This window comes from Diospyros lotus, chromosome 11 (genome assembly GCF_014633365.1).
Source record: "Diospyros lotus cultivar Yz01 chromosome 11, ASM1463336v1, whole genome shotgun sequence".
In the NCBI taxonomy this organism is placed as follows: domain Eukaryota; kingdom Viridiplantae; phylum Streptophyta; class Magnoliopsida; order Ericales; family Ebenaceae; genus Diospyros; species Diospyros lotus.
The window spans coordinates 1296849-1309318 of NC_068348.1; the positions used below are offsets into that span (position 1 = coordinate 1296849).

At 36.7% G+C, this 12470-nt stretch overlaps 2 protein-coding genes across 5 annotated transcripts in view; both read right to left on the reverse strand.

The window, feature by feature from the left end:
- Positions 1-84: 84 nt before the first annotated feature.
- LOC127813528 (AT-hook motif nuclear-localized protein 5) lies at positions 85-7536 on the reverse strand. Its single transcript, XM_052354538.1, has 5 exons — positions 6682-7536; positions 5833-5900; positions 4951-5082; positions 1026-1187; positions 85-728 (listed from the first exon to the last, which is right to left on the reverse strand). The coding sequence occupies exons 1-5, from the start codon at positions 7109-7111 to the stop codon at positions 498-500; spliced, it is 1023 nt and encodes a 340-aa protein (XP_052210498.1). The 5' UTR covers positions 7112-7536; the 3' UTR covers positions 85-497.
- Positions 7537-9847: 2311 nt separating this feature from the next.
- The window catches only part of LOC127813129 (lysine-specific demethylase JMJ17), a 45394-nt gene continuing 42771 nt past the window's right edge, over positions 9848-12470 (reverse strand). For 2 of the 4 annotated variants that reach the window (XM_052353907.1, XM_052353906.1), the window contains exons 28-33: positions 12266-12410; positions 11855-12004; positions 11100-11195; positions 10882-10977; positions 10606-10802; positions 9848-10248 (exon numbers count right to left, since the gene is read on the reverse strand). In XM_052353907.1, the coding sequence (XP_052209867.1) occupies positions 9990-10248; positions 10606-10802; positions 10882-10977; positions 11100-11195; positions 11855-12004; positions 12266-12410 (943 nt within the window). In that variant the 3' untranslated portion in view covers positions 9848-9989. Of the gene's footprint in view, positions 10249-10605; positions 10803-10881; positions 10978-11099; positions 11196-11273; positions 11352-11854; positions 12005-12265; positions 12411-12470 lie in introns of those variants that run through there. The other 2 variants (XM_052353908.1, XM_052353909.1) reach the window with 2 other exon arrangements.

The following is a 12470-nucleotide window of genomic DNA, read 5'->3' on the forward strand; positions in this document are numbered from 1 at the left end:
TTATGATCTATAAGATATTAATTTGCATGAGCTGGCCCCATATTTACCATCAATTGACAAAAAATTGCTTGCATAGCACAATCCTTCAAGAAAAGATCAAGTGAGAAACCTGATTCTCTTCAATAAGCAGATAAGCATCAATATTTGGTTGAACACTTGTAATGAAGAATAAGATCTAGCTGGGTTTCAATGGCAGCCTCAGCTAATAAGCCCAAAGAAGAGAATCCCTCATCAATGGCAGAGACTAGGGTTCAATCTGAGAATAAACATTTTCAGGTCCTACAAATGGTAATAATAATAGGGCAAGGAAATTACAGATCACCAGAGATTTCTGCAATGCTCATCAAAGAAAGTCAAGTGGTGACTGTTAGGAACATGTTAGCACAACCATCGCCTACCGGTAAGAAAGGGTGCAGTAAAGAGTTTGCAGATATCCTCGACGCGGTTCATTTACAACAAACACATATATACAGCAGTTGTCATGTGCTTTTCGGTTATCATCCACGCGTCAGGTCAATCTCGGGGTGGGGATTCCTCGTATCCTGCCTCGAACCAGGCCAAAACCCAGGTGATGAATGCAGGCTGATCTTTTGGCTGGAAGTAGCAGTAGCTGGTGGAGGTGAGTTTTCAGAAGGCTTGGCTGCTGCAGAATTCTGTTCGCTTCTTGTACCATCGACTGCCTTTTCCTTGGACTTGGAACCACCATATACGAAGCTGCACACTACCACCTGAGGAATCGATTGATATTTGTCATGCATTTGTTGGAATGATAGAGGAAAATAGAGCATGCCAGTAACAACCACAACCACAAGGGATGATTGCAACTGGAAAGGGCCTTCTATTCTGCTAATTTCTAGTGGGGCATTTGGAGCTCCACCTTCGTTCAAAGTTCCACAAGCAGAGGCTACAATGGCCATATGCCCAAGAAGTGTTGACAAAGCACCTATCATCTCTAAAGGAAAAGGAAAAAACCCAAAATGTCCAGAACACGGGAACAAAGGGCATGACATGATGGATGAACATACCTGAACTGGGCTTGCTGCAATAAGCATACCACCAACTCCACCTCCAATAACATGGCCATCGTGGCTACAAAGGGAAACACTCAAACCACCTGTTCGATTGTGAGGACCACCAGTTTCGGCAACTAAATATGAGCCTGAGAGGCATAATATCTGGAAACGCCCCTATGAAAGTTCAAAATCAATTGATTTATTATGTCAGCTTAAGAGCGCAGAAACGAAAACATGTTAAAAATGGAGAAAAAATGAATTCAACAAGGCAATGACTAAAATCTCCAACCACGTGCGTGTCAACAATAACAACTCTTTCTATATGATATGGTTCTAGAGAAAAATGCGATATCCTAAAAAATAGCAATGGACTTTCAACCAAGTATTAGCAATGACGACAAGCTACATTGAAAATATGAAAGTGTCCCCAATGCTAGTATGGAAGCATGCTTACAATATTTATCAACATAAACAACAACAACAACATATCCAACCTTTATCCAACTATGTGGAGTCGGCTACATGAATTCTAGATTTCTATGTAAGTTACGCCCCAACAAATAGTTTGTCTAGAATTCATATTTGGATCCGACTAGGTTTTACACTAACTGTCGGCTATCTAACACAACCCTCCTCCTTTATCTGGACTTGGGACGGACAGTGGATAACATCCCCTAGCGGAGTAATAATGAAATGAAGTTTCAACACCATCTTCATATGGAGAAGTTTCATGAGATGGTGGTGAATGAAGATAATTGATATAGTTGTGTTCCATCACTTAGATGACTTCATCGTAAGGCAGAAGACTCGTGCAAATTAGGATGTCTGCCAATGCTAACAAATTTTTAGGGGGATAAAATCAACACCCATTCTTAAAAACTTCCGATGGTAGCATGATAACAACTCCAGTCAGAGCTTGGCCATGCACAAGTATAAGCCCAAACCTCAGAACAAAATATCTGCCAACGACTGTTAAAAAATACCTCATCCCATACTGGTTGAGAGTTCATAAATGGAAAGTTAGGTCAAGGGAAGGGAAGGGCAAAGAGGTGATGAAACGACAGCTTTTTATTTCTGCGTTGTATTTCTCATAGGGGTGTCAACGGTTCGGATTGGTTTGGTTCTATAAAAATCCAATAACCGAACCATTTTTAACGGTTTTGAAAAAATAAGAATCGTAACCGAACCATTACATATATAAAACCAAACCATAACCAATCCGTCACACCGGACCGGTTTCGATTTTATCCAATTAACATTTAGCTTCTAAACATTTTCGCAAAATATGAAATTACAAACAAATTTATTAATTAAAATAAACCCACGACTTTATTAATGCTGCAAGTTTTGAAGTAAAAGTAGAACAACATAATTCATAGACTACCTCATCAAATGAGATTACATCGACCATTTAGTATAGCAATAGCGCATAAAAGTCTAGAAATAAAAGAGTTCATGAATAACAATAACCAACAACAAAAAAGAAATAAACAAAAACTAGCAAATTAAAATTAAACAACATAATCAAAACAAAGTTCCCACTACCACCAGCAAGCAATAGAGTATATATATATATATATACTCAAAAAATTATAATATATATAAGTATAATATTGGTTCTGGTTCAGTTCAAACCATGGTTTGAAAAAAAAAAAAAAAAAACCAGTAACCAAACTAAATATATCAGTTCTTAATTTTTTAGAACCAAAACCTAACCTAACCTTTGAACCATAGAACCAATCCAAAAGGCACGGTTCAATCCGGTTCACCGGTTTTCGGATATTTTTTGACACCCCTAATTTTCTCAACAAGGACAAGAGAGTGAAGGAAAATGCCCCTAGTAAATGAGAATGAACTGTCCAATGGGCAATCCCAAGTAAGAAGCAAGCAAAAAGAATTCCATTTGTACAAATACCTTAAAAATGACTCTTTTCTATAGGCATTGACAAGCTACATGTTAGGAAGCAGCATAGTAAAGAGTCAACTCAATAGCTGAATACTTAATTCTCTTTGTGGTACACCTGAACAGCATGTTCTAAGGTTGGAAGCCCAAATTTAGTAATATCCATATTAATAGTAAAGCATTTTTGAGGATAATACAGAATACAATACATTACCATTTATCTTAGCTGATTAACACACTCCCAAACTTGTCCATTTGTCAATCGGAAAGCTGATTAACACTCCCAGTAGCAGTAAACAAAAATTATAACACAGCAACACCCAATAAATGTAATTTTAGGGCTGGAAGTATCAGTTAGCATGGTTATATGTGCGACCAAAAAGTAGAATTTCGAGACATGGTTAGGCAAGAAAGCAGAATACCAGAAATCATTTACAAGTCAAGTGGTCAACTTGGAGTATTTTTATGCATTCAGCTTAATGTGTTGAAGCTCGTTGTTGCTAAAGGAAAAACTATACCCAATCCACCACTTTTCTTTTAAAGTCACATATCTCCTCAGAGGTGAAGGCCCCCATGCTAGATAGATTACTTCCAAAAAAAAAAGAACAAGAAAAGAAGAAGAAAATCACAAATATGAGGCATCATATATTTCTAACACGCTTGCATTGATCAGGCGGTTCTAGAATCTATGCAATCAACAGCAGGCACACATTTTCTCTCATTGGTGTCTAGGTCGACAAAGTTGGAATATATTTTGTTTGTAAAAAGAAATGAACAATAAGTAACATATATGGAGGACGTTTTGACAACTTCACACCCTTTCAAATTTTGGACAACTTAATTGAGATATGACACATCATTATTTTGTCTGTATTACAGTTTTTCATTTTTGCATTTAACAATGACTTTTAGTTGTAAGAAATCCTAAAACGTTTTTGCAAATTTAAGGGGAAAAGGGAATAAAGCAGAAAAAGAAAAAGAAAAATGGTAGAACCACAACTAGACTCTAAAATTTGTGCAAGATTCCATTTTGAGCATCAGTTCGCAGAACTTAGAGATCTAAATTCTTGAAAAAAGCATGTATATCTTACTATAACACTCCCTTTTTTCATTAAAATATCCATAAACTATATAGACCAATTTTGGTAACATTAATTTACAAAAAAAAATAGCACAGAACTTTGCATTACTCACAGACAGATTTGAACTTCAAAATTGTATTCTTGTTATTCTACTTCACAAACACGCATTTTACTCTTCCTAGAGCCCTAGATGGATGAAATTTGAGTTCCCACACCAAACTCATTCAGCATAACAAAGAGAAACAGAATACAAGGAGTCCCGAAACCCACCTTACCTGGATCCTACAAAATTAACACAGGCTGCCAAAATGGGTCTGGGACATGGATGCAGAGTTACACGGTAGCACAACTACTACTGGAGAGTCATCAATCAAGATTTTCCAAAAAAAATAAAGAAAAACGATGCAATACACCATAAGTTTCAAAAGGTGCCCTACAAAATCATCTTTCTGTTACTTGAGAACAACCACAAGTATGCCTGATGAACAGGAAGTTTTGACATGATCTTCCTTTCTACTTCTGTTTTGGGGTTGAAGAAATCCTAATTGATAATGATGTATGTCTCTTGTTTATGTAAAACAAGAAATCCCATCTAATTAAGAGGAGTACAAGGAAACAGTATACAGATACAAAATAAGGACAAATAATCATTAAATGTAAACAACATACAAATAAATTTAAATCTATTTCCCCTTTACCTTTTTGAAAGAGCATAAAACATGTGTAATGATTTCAAGAACACTTTTAAGACCATGTAAACAGGAACATAAACTATAACTGGTAGAATTGTACAAATTTAGGGCTCATATCAATTATATAGTCAATTTAATAGCTATGACTTCCTTATACCAAATTATAGTACCTAAAACCTTGCTGGCAGGAGAATTCAGCTAAAAAGCAACAGATACAATAACATCTGGGAAGGTGCAGGAATGGATTAAATTGCTTCAACCTCAAATCTCATGGTATTGCAAGAGGATGTGGGTTGTCGCAGTGTGACTGATGAAACTGCACCATTAGCTGACAAAATGCACACAGCCCTTGGCCTTTGTTGTGAAAATGATAATATTTTTGAGGCAATGTCCTGCAGAATATCAGACTAAGATTACGTAATTTCCTCAGCCAAAATCCACATATATTTTGATAGAAAGTTAATAACAAAAGCCTTAATTATTATCATCACATACCATTATATAACCTAAGCATACAAATGGAAAGTACAAATTAATGATCAACATGGCATATAATAAAGATGCATTACTTATCAGGTCTACAATAGTTTTCTCCCCAACGTCATCTTTTTTATCCCTGTGCCAATCTTTTTCAACAATAAAAGCAAAGAAAACCTAACTAATTAATGTAATTTATTTTTCAATAAGTCAAAACCTTGTGCTTTATAAACCAGGTTATTATATGGAACAAATTTATTTAGTCTAGTTAAATGAGGTCCTTTTCCATCAAAGACCTGCCTAGCCAGTTTTCTAATTTGAGAACCAGTCAAAAATTTATGCTGGTAATTGCCCAGTGTATGTAGGATCATGGATAGGACATGCCCATGGGTAAATCATCTGCTCTAAGAGGCAAAATGAAAAGGGTTCCCCCAGAGCATGAGGTGCTCCACCCTGCAAGGGTCAAAAAGGTATTGCTTTTATATGAGACCTTCCTTACCCTTGCTTTGTTAAAAAGTCGTTTTCACAACTCAAAACTCATTACATTCCAGTTACAAAGGAACAATCAACTGCCTGAGTTCAATAGAAATAAAGCAGTCAAGTGAAATAACACTTGCAAAACACTAACATGTAGAGCTCAAAATAGCAGGTGGGATATAGCATACCTCTCCCGCTGCAATATCGATGACATGTGGTGTAAAAGCCAGTCCAGCTGAGCTGTTCATCCATTCACCTGGTGAAAAGCCATTTATTATCCGGAAGAAACACCAACTCCTCCAGGAAGGAAAAAAGAACAGGAAAACAAAATCCACACAATCTAAATTACATGTCAAAACAGAACAAATAGCAATAAGTAGTAGCCAGAGTTAATAACTCTGCTACTTTCAAAAATAGAGAACGTGGATCAGAATTCTTGTTCCTGAAATCAGAGACTGGTATTTTACAATTTGAAGCAAGGTTGAATCCAAAATTGAAGGCCTTTGGACTCTGAAAACCACCTCAAGTTAACCAATTTGTAGCATGTTCGTGAATATTGCACTCTGCCATTGTATTCATCAATCAGGAATTACAAGGAAGGCATCATAACAGTCATTATAACATGGAGATGTTTCAGAGAATAAATGCGAATGGCATGGATTAAACACCAGTCTTTACAAGAAATTGCACAAATGCATCACAATATCTCACTGGGACTCACCAATTTTTCCTTAAAATACTAAGCAAGAGAATTCTATCTTTATCCCACTATATGGGGCCAGCTATATGAATTCTAGCTTTCTGTTCATTTCTATCTATGGCACTATCTTCTGTAAGGCTCACATAATTAGTATCAAATCTAAGCATGTCCCACAGTTTCTCTTGGCCAAGGATTATGCACATTACTAAGTTAAAATGCAGTGTGACACCGTGAAGCATCCATAACAAGCTACCACAATGCACAGAGAGCCAATCAAACTGCTTACAATCTAGCATAAGTAAAGAAACCTAACTAAATTTCCAACCAGAAAACTCACCAAGGGGAGCCAATTGTTGCTTCCACCCACTGCCAGGTGGCCGGCCCCGAGACCTTTTCGGGGTCGGCGTGATCTCGCCAGCCGGAGGTGTAGCTGACATTGGAGAGAGTCCCAAAGACACGTTGGTCCCATCCGGGCCATATTTCCTGGGTCTCCCTCTCTTCTTCTTCTTGGCAGGCTCCCCCACAGCAGAGGGCACCACAGCCACGTTAAGGCCATGAGGAAAACTGGGTGATGTGCTCTGAAAAGGGAATGCTGGCCCTATAGTGCCATCCCTCCCACTGGACTGAACTGAAATGTTAGGGTTTGTGTTTGGCCTGACACTTGGTGGGGCATGTGACCCAGACGCAGAGCCAGACCCACCAACCCCTCTATGGAGGTAGTAAGAAGAAGAAGACCCAGATAATGCCATGCTTTCCCTCCCATCCATGCATTTACTTGCTACAAACCCCCCTCCCAAAATCGAAAGACTAGAGCGCTGAATCAAGAATTAACAAGAAGGAAAACCCAGAAGAGAGGAACAAAGCTTATCACTGATCATTGGCAGAGACAGTTCAAAGGGCTAAAGCTCTAAACTTTTAAGGCACTCAAACCAGAGAGGAGTTCAACAAGGCAGCAGCTGTCGTTGGATTTGGAGTGTGCATTATACAAACACGCCAAGAAAAGCAAAAGGAACCCTAGATTTGAAATCAAGACGAAGGAAAGGGAAGTGTGTTGGGAAAGAGGGAGAGGGAAGGGTAAAGACAAAAGTGAAAGCAAATAAAAAATCTGAGCTTTTGAATTAAAGCAACGAGGAGGAAGACGCTTTTCTGTTTTTTTTAATTCTTTATAATATTTACACATATGCTTGAATTGGAATTCAGGGCTGCTAAGTTGCTGACTGTGGGTGGAGAAAAGGATGGTCTGTGGCTGTGAGTGCTTAGGAGGCCATTGGAGGGGCATTGTGGTGCCCTACCAAAGTACCCACCTGTCCTAATCAGTCAAAGAGTACCAATTCTTAGGACAGAGAGCCCCGCCCTTCTTCTTCTCTCTCTTACCACCAAAGTCCAATGAATTTATGATCCACAGGCAGGCGGGTCTGCCTTTTACTTTATGGACTCTTCAAGTCAGCCATTATTGCCAAGGAAAAATGGCCCTCGTGTTGTCAGCACTGTTCACAGCCTTCAGCTTTCTTTGCATGGGTTATAATAAATTATTTTGTATTTTTGATACATTACATTTATAAAAGACTTTTAACTAAAAAATAATTACTTAAACATATTTATAAATTTATCTTCGTTACTAACACATGATTAGAGTATAAAAAATTTGTACTTCACGTGGTGTGATGTGTGAAAAATACAAAATGATTTCTTATAATCTTTTTTTTTTTTTCATTTTTCAACAAACTTAATTAAACTTTGATTTAGGTATTATAGGGGGGTTGTTTAGTGTAAAATAGACTTAGTTTTTTGAAAAATTCTTTTATAGAGAATATAAAATTGAAAATTATATTTAAATGAGAAAATCTCTTAATATATGTTGACTATTAGAAAAAAAATTTAGCATATGTTCTCCCTTTTATCCAAAAAAAAAAAAAAAAGAAAGAATGGAAAGTTTCCTTCCTTTTTCAAATAGAAATGTGTGTATTGTTATTTCTATTTATTATAACATGTCAATAGAAATTGCAAAGTTGGAACATTTTTTTTTAGTTTTTAAGATAAAAAATAATTTTCATAATTACCCAACTATTTTATTTTAATTCTGCTAAAGTATTTTATGAGTTTAGTTTAATTGTCAATTGAGGTGACAATGAGAGTTTCGTTTTGAATTTAAATGTTAGTATCTTATATAGAATTAAGTGATTACAAGTTCTTTAAATTGAACATAAGTTGAATCAATTTATGAGATAATTTTTACTCAATTGGTTAAAAGTTATGTTACTTTTAACATAATTTTTTGGTGACTAGACTTTGAAAAATTCATAAGTGGAGGGTGACAATTATTGTTGGGAGCCAAAAAATTAATGTACAAGTAAAAAGAAATTTTTAGCACCTAGCTATTGAATTGTATTATCATAGTACCTCTTTGCAATTATTCATATGTGATGTGAAAATTTAACTTGTCGATCAATGCACAATCTTTGACAAAAATTATCTCGCCTTCTCGAAAATCTATAATCTTCCGCACTCCAAGGTAGATTAGACAAGTAAATTATAAATCAAAACCTGAACCTTAAGTTTTAACAAGGAAAGGATAATAATCATTTACTCAAAAAACAAAGTCCAAAGTCATATGTCCAAAAAATGAGACCATACTCCCACCCACCTATAAATTAAATTCGACTCGTTTATTAAACCAACTCAAACCTATGTCGGTTTGGAACCCTGCAGAAGGAAAGGAGGGTACTAATTGGTCTATAGTTTGGTAAATCACTATAGTGCATTCCCATTCACTGTAATAAATAAGACAGTGACATGTCAGCTACAAGTCAAACAATATAATAGCTAACTATTTTACAAAATTGTTAACATAACATAACATATGTTATTTATCTCTGACTAATTAGAAGGAGAGCGTGACCTTCCCATGTATGCCTGCGTCGAACAAACTCAACACGAGCAGAAAAATATTTCTAACTATTTTAACATTTAAATGAAAGAATAAATGGCATAAATAGAAATAAATGCCATAAACTCGTATTGCAATCAGACTTATTCTCATTTCTCAAATTTAATAAAAATAAGAATAGTCCAAAGCAAAAATAAGAACTTACCAAGTTACATCATCCCATCACAACATTACATTGCTCATTCTTTACTTACCCTTCTTTTACTAAATTAATATTATTTTTTAATCAAAATAGCCCCAAAATTATTTTCCAGACTTGGGTCAGACAAAGACAGGGCAGTCCAACTAATAGGTCTCACTAACTTGTCTTTACTAACACTTATAGCAAAAGATACTGACCATTAGTTATCCAAAAGGCAAGACAAAGGCAAAAAACCAATGCTTACTTAGACTTGCTAGACCCACAAAGACTGGCAATCACTTTTGGCGGGGGCTTGGATTTGATGTTACTTTACCAGAAATCAAAAAATAAAGAAGGATTGTATTTGCAAGGGTCGGGCAGGTTCTTCCATCAACAACATCAAAGTACCCCTATTTTTATGAGATCATAAAGGAGGAAACAACAATCGGATTATCATTCTCTTTAATGGGTAAAATGCAGACTCAGGCCCCGCTTGGGGAGGAGGAGGAAGACAGATCAAAAGATAAGAATCAATTGAATGAATTGAATGACTGTTGTACATCTATATGTTTGCTAATCATTCGTGATCTTGAATATGAATAAATGGAGAAAGACTATCAAGCTGTGAACGTTTCCTAGCTGCTCTTCTAAACCGCTTGCGGTTTCTCCAGAACAAAAATTCAGTCCCTCTATAATGCCTCACCTCATCACTACCATCATCACCGGCTACCGGCAACTTTAGCTTTGTCCTGGAGTTGGGTTTTTGGGACTTGAATCTCAACTCTCTATGCCGGGGAGACGGTGTTTGAGGCTCTTCGCATCTCGAGCCAATCAATCTGTCAGAGTGACGAAGGAAGAAAGCAACGATTACATACAGACATCCATAGATAAAGTGAAAAATGACGATGAACTGATAATGGCTCTGCAACCGTGAAATACAAGTTATGGATGCTGGATGTTCCTGAAAGCTAAAACCTTTAGATTGCTGGTTACTCCGTAAATGAAGCAAATAAACATTTGACTGACGCAAGTGTGACTGAATACCAATTGGTTCTGTCAGAGGCCTCAAAAACATTTTGCTATGATTCTAAGACTAAATTACAATTGCAATGAATAACTTGTGCGCCAGAATGGTGTTTCAGGAGGAAAGGGCACAGAGGATAACAGTTATGTAGTTAATATACCAGGCTTACCTGTCTTGCGTCATTGGTAATGAATACAAGTCCTCCGGATGAAGGTTACATGCGGGACATATAAAAATCTTTGGTGCTGAAGTTAGTTTAATGCAGGCAAAGTGATACCATTCGTCACACTTATCACAAGCAATCATTGGTTTCTGATCATCAGGCTTCCGACAAATGCAGTAAAGCATGCTTCGATCTCTTAATAACTGCATTTATCAAACACAAGGTCGGTTAGATAGGAAAGAAGGATTCCTCCTTGTATTTGTTTGATGCTGCTCTTCTTACCTTCAGTTCCCTCTCAACGTTAACAGGCAAATTTTTACCCTCTGCAATCAATTCAAAAACTTTATCCAATCCAAGAGCTCCACAGTCTGTTGAAACCTGCATGACGGAGGGAGAAAAGAAAGTTTTGGAGGTGGGAATCAATAGTGTTGAACTAGAAAGGAAGAGTAAGCAATAGACATTCTTCTAGATTAAATGGACTGTATTAGAATATCCTCAACCTCCTTGGCCTTTTCTATCCACTGTATACAATTATGTTTCACTCCAGTGAGTTTCTGCCAGAAGTGATCCTCCGAAGGGATGCTTATAGTCAGGCCCTGCAAGATAACTTACTAGATGAGATCAAATATGGGATAAAACTATAAGTATGAAAATAAATTTCTAATGCAATCTTACAAAGTGCTCTTCATATCTTTTTCCTCCATTCTCATTTTCCCCAAGAAAATTGTAAGTTAAATAATCCAAGCTGTTTACTGAGAAAACAGACCATCAAGCAAGCATATCCAAGGGTGGTCACTCGTGCAACTAAAAGCAAAGGTCAAGTCTGTACCCCGCCTACCCACCCAAGGTATTCTCCCTATGATCACACGTCAAGTTGAGTCTTAAAGCCATGTCTATGTATCTTGAGACTAGAATTTTTATCTGACTGTGTTCCACATGCCAAATGGACATGTATCTAACAAATTGTCCTTTCAAGAACTTACGAGTTTATTCTAAACATTGTTACTTTGTTCAGGATGCACAAGTAAGAGGATGGTTTCTTTCTCCTTTGATAATTATCCATGATCAGTTATTTGGTAAAAAAAAGAAAAGAAGTCTGTCAAGAGTATCCAATACAAACTTTTGGCAGATTACTTTCTATCCCTTTTCCTATATTATAATTTTACTCAAGAAATTTGCTAGAGTACCCTACTGCAATTAACAGTAAGAAAAAGATCAATATCCCAGTAAGCCATTGCAGAGCCAAGATTAATACCTCTTTCAAATGTTGCTGGATGTGTTGGATTGTGGGCCTTTTTAGACCTCCTAGCAGTTTATTGGCTCGGACTCTCCATGAGTTTCTTGCTAATGCTAGGTCAAATTTGCAATTAACCTGATAATCATAAATGCCAGCCAATTCTACTACCTAAATACAATGACAATTAGTTACAATCAAGGGAAGAGTGAGGGGAGAAAAACAAGGGAGACAGAAGGAGAACACAGTGCAGCTTAAGAGAGGTTGACAAAATTCTAGGAAGAGGAAACTCAAGGAGAAAAGAACATGTAAGAAAGACAAGCATATAGAAGATTTATTATCTAGGGAAAGAAGTAGAAATGACGGCTTCTAAAGTATACTAGACCATGAAAACCAGTATATCATATAAAACAAGACAAGGATGCAAACTACCTTCATAGCAGTGGATAGTTTTCCAGCAGCAATGAAGAGATCTTCACCATGACAAGCTAGTGCAGAATCCAACACTTCGGTTAAGCAAGCTTTCCACTCAATAGCTTTCTCCACAAGTTGCTTAAGTACATTTATCTCTTCAATCCTGTCATAGCAATTACATCACTTTGACAATGAAACAGTATATCTTCTCTTTCCATTGATG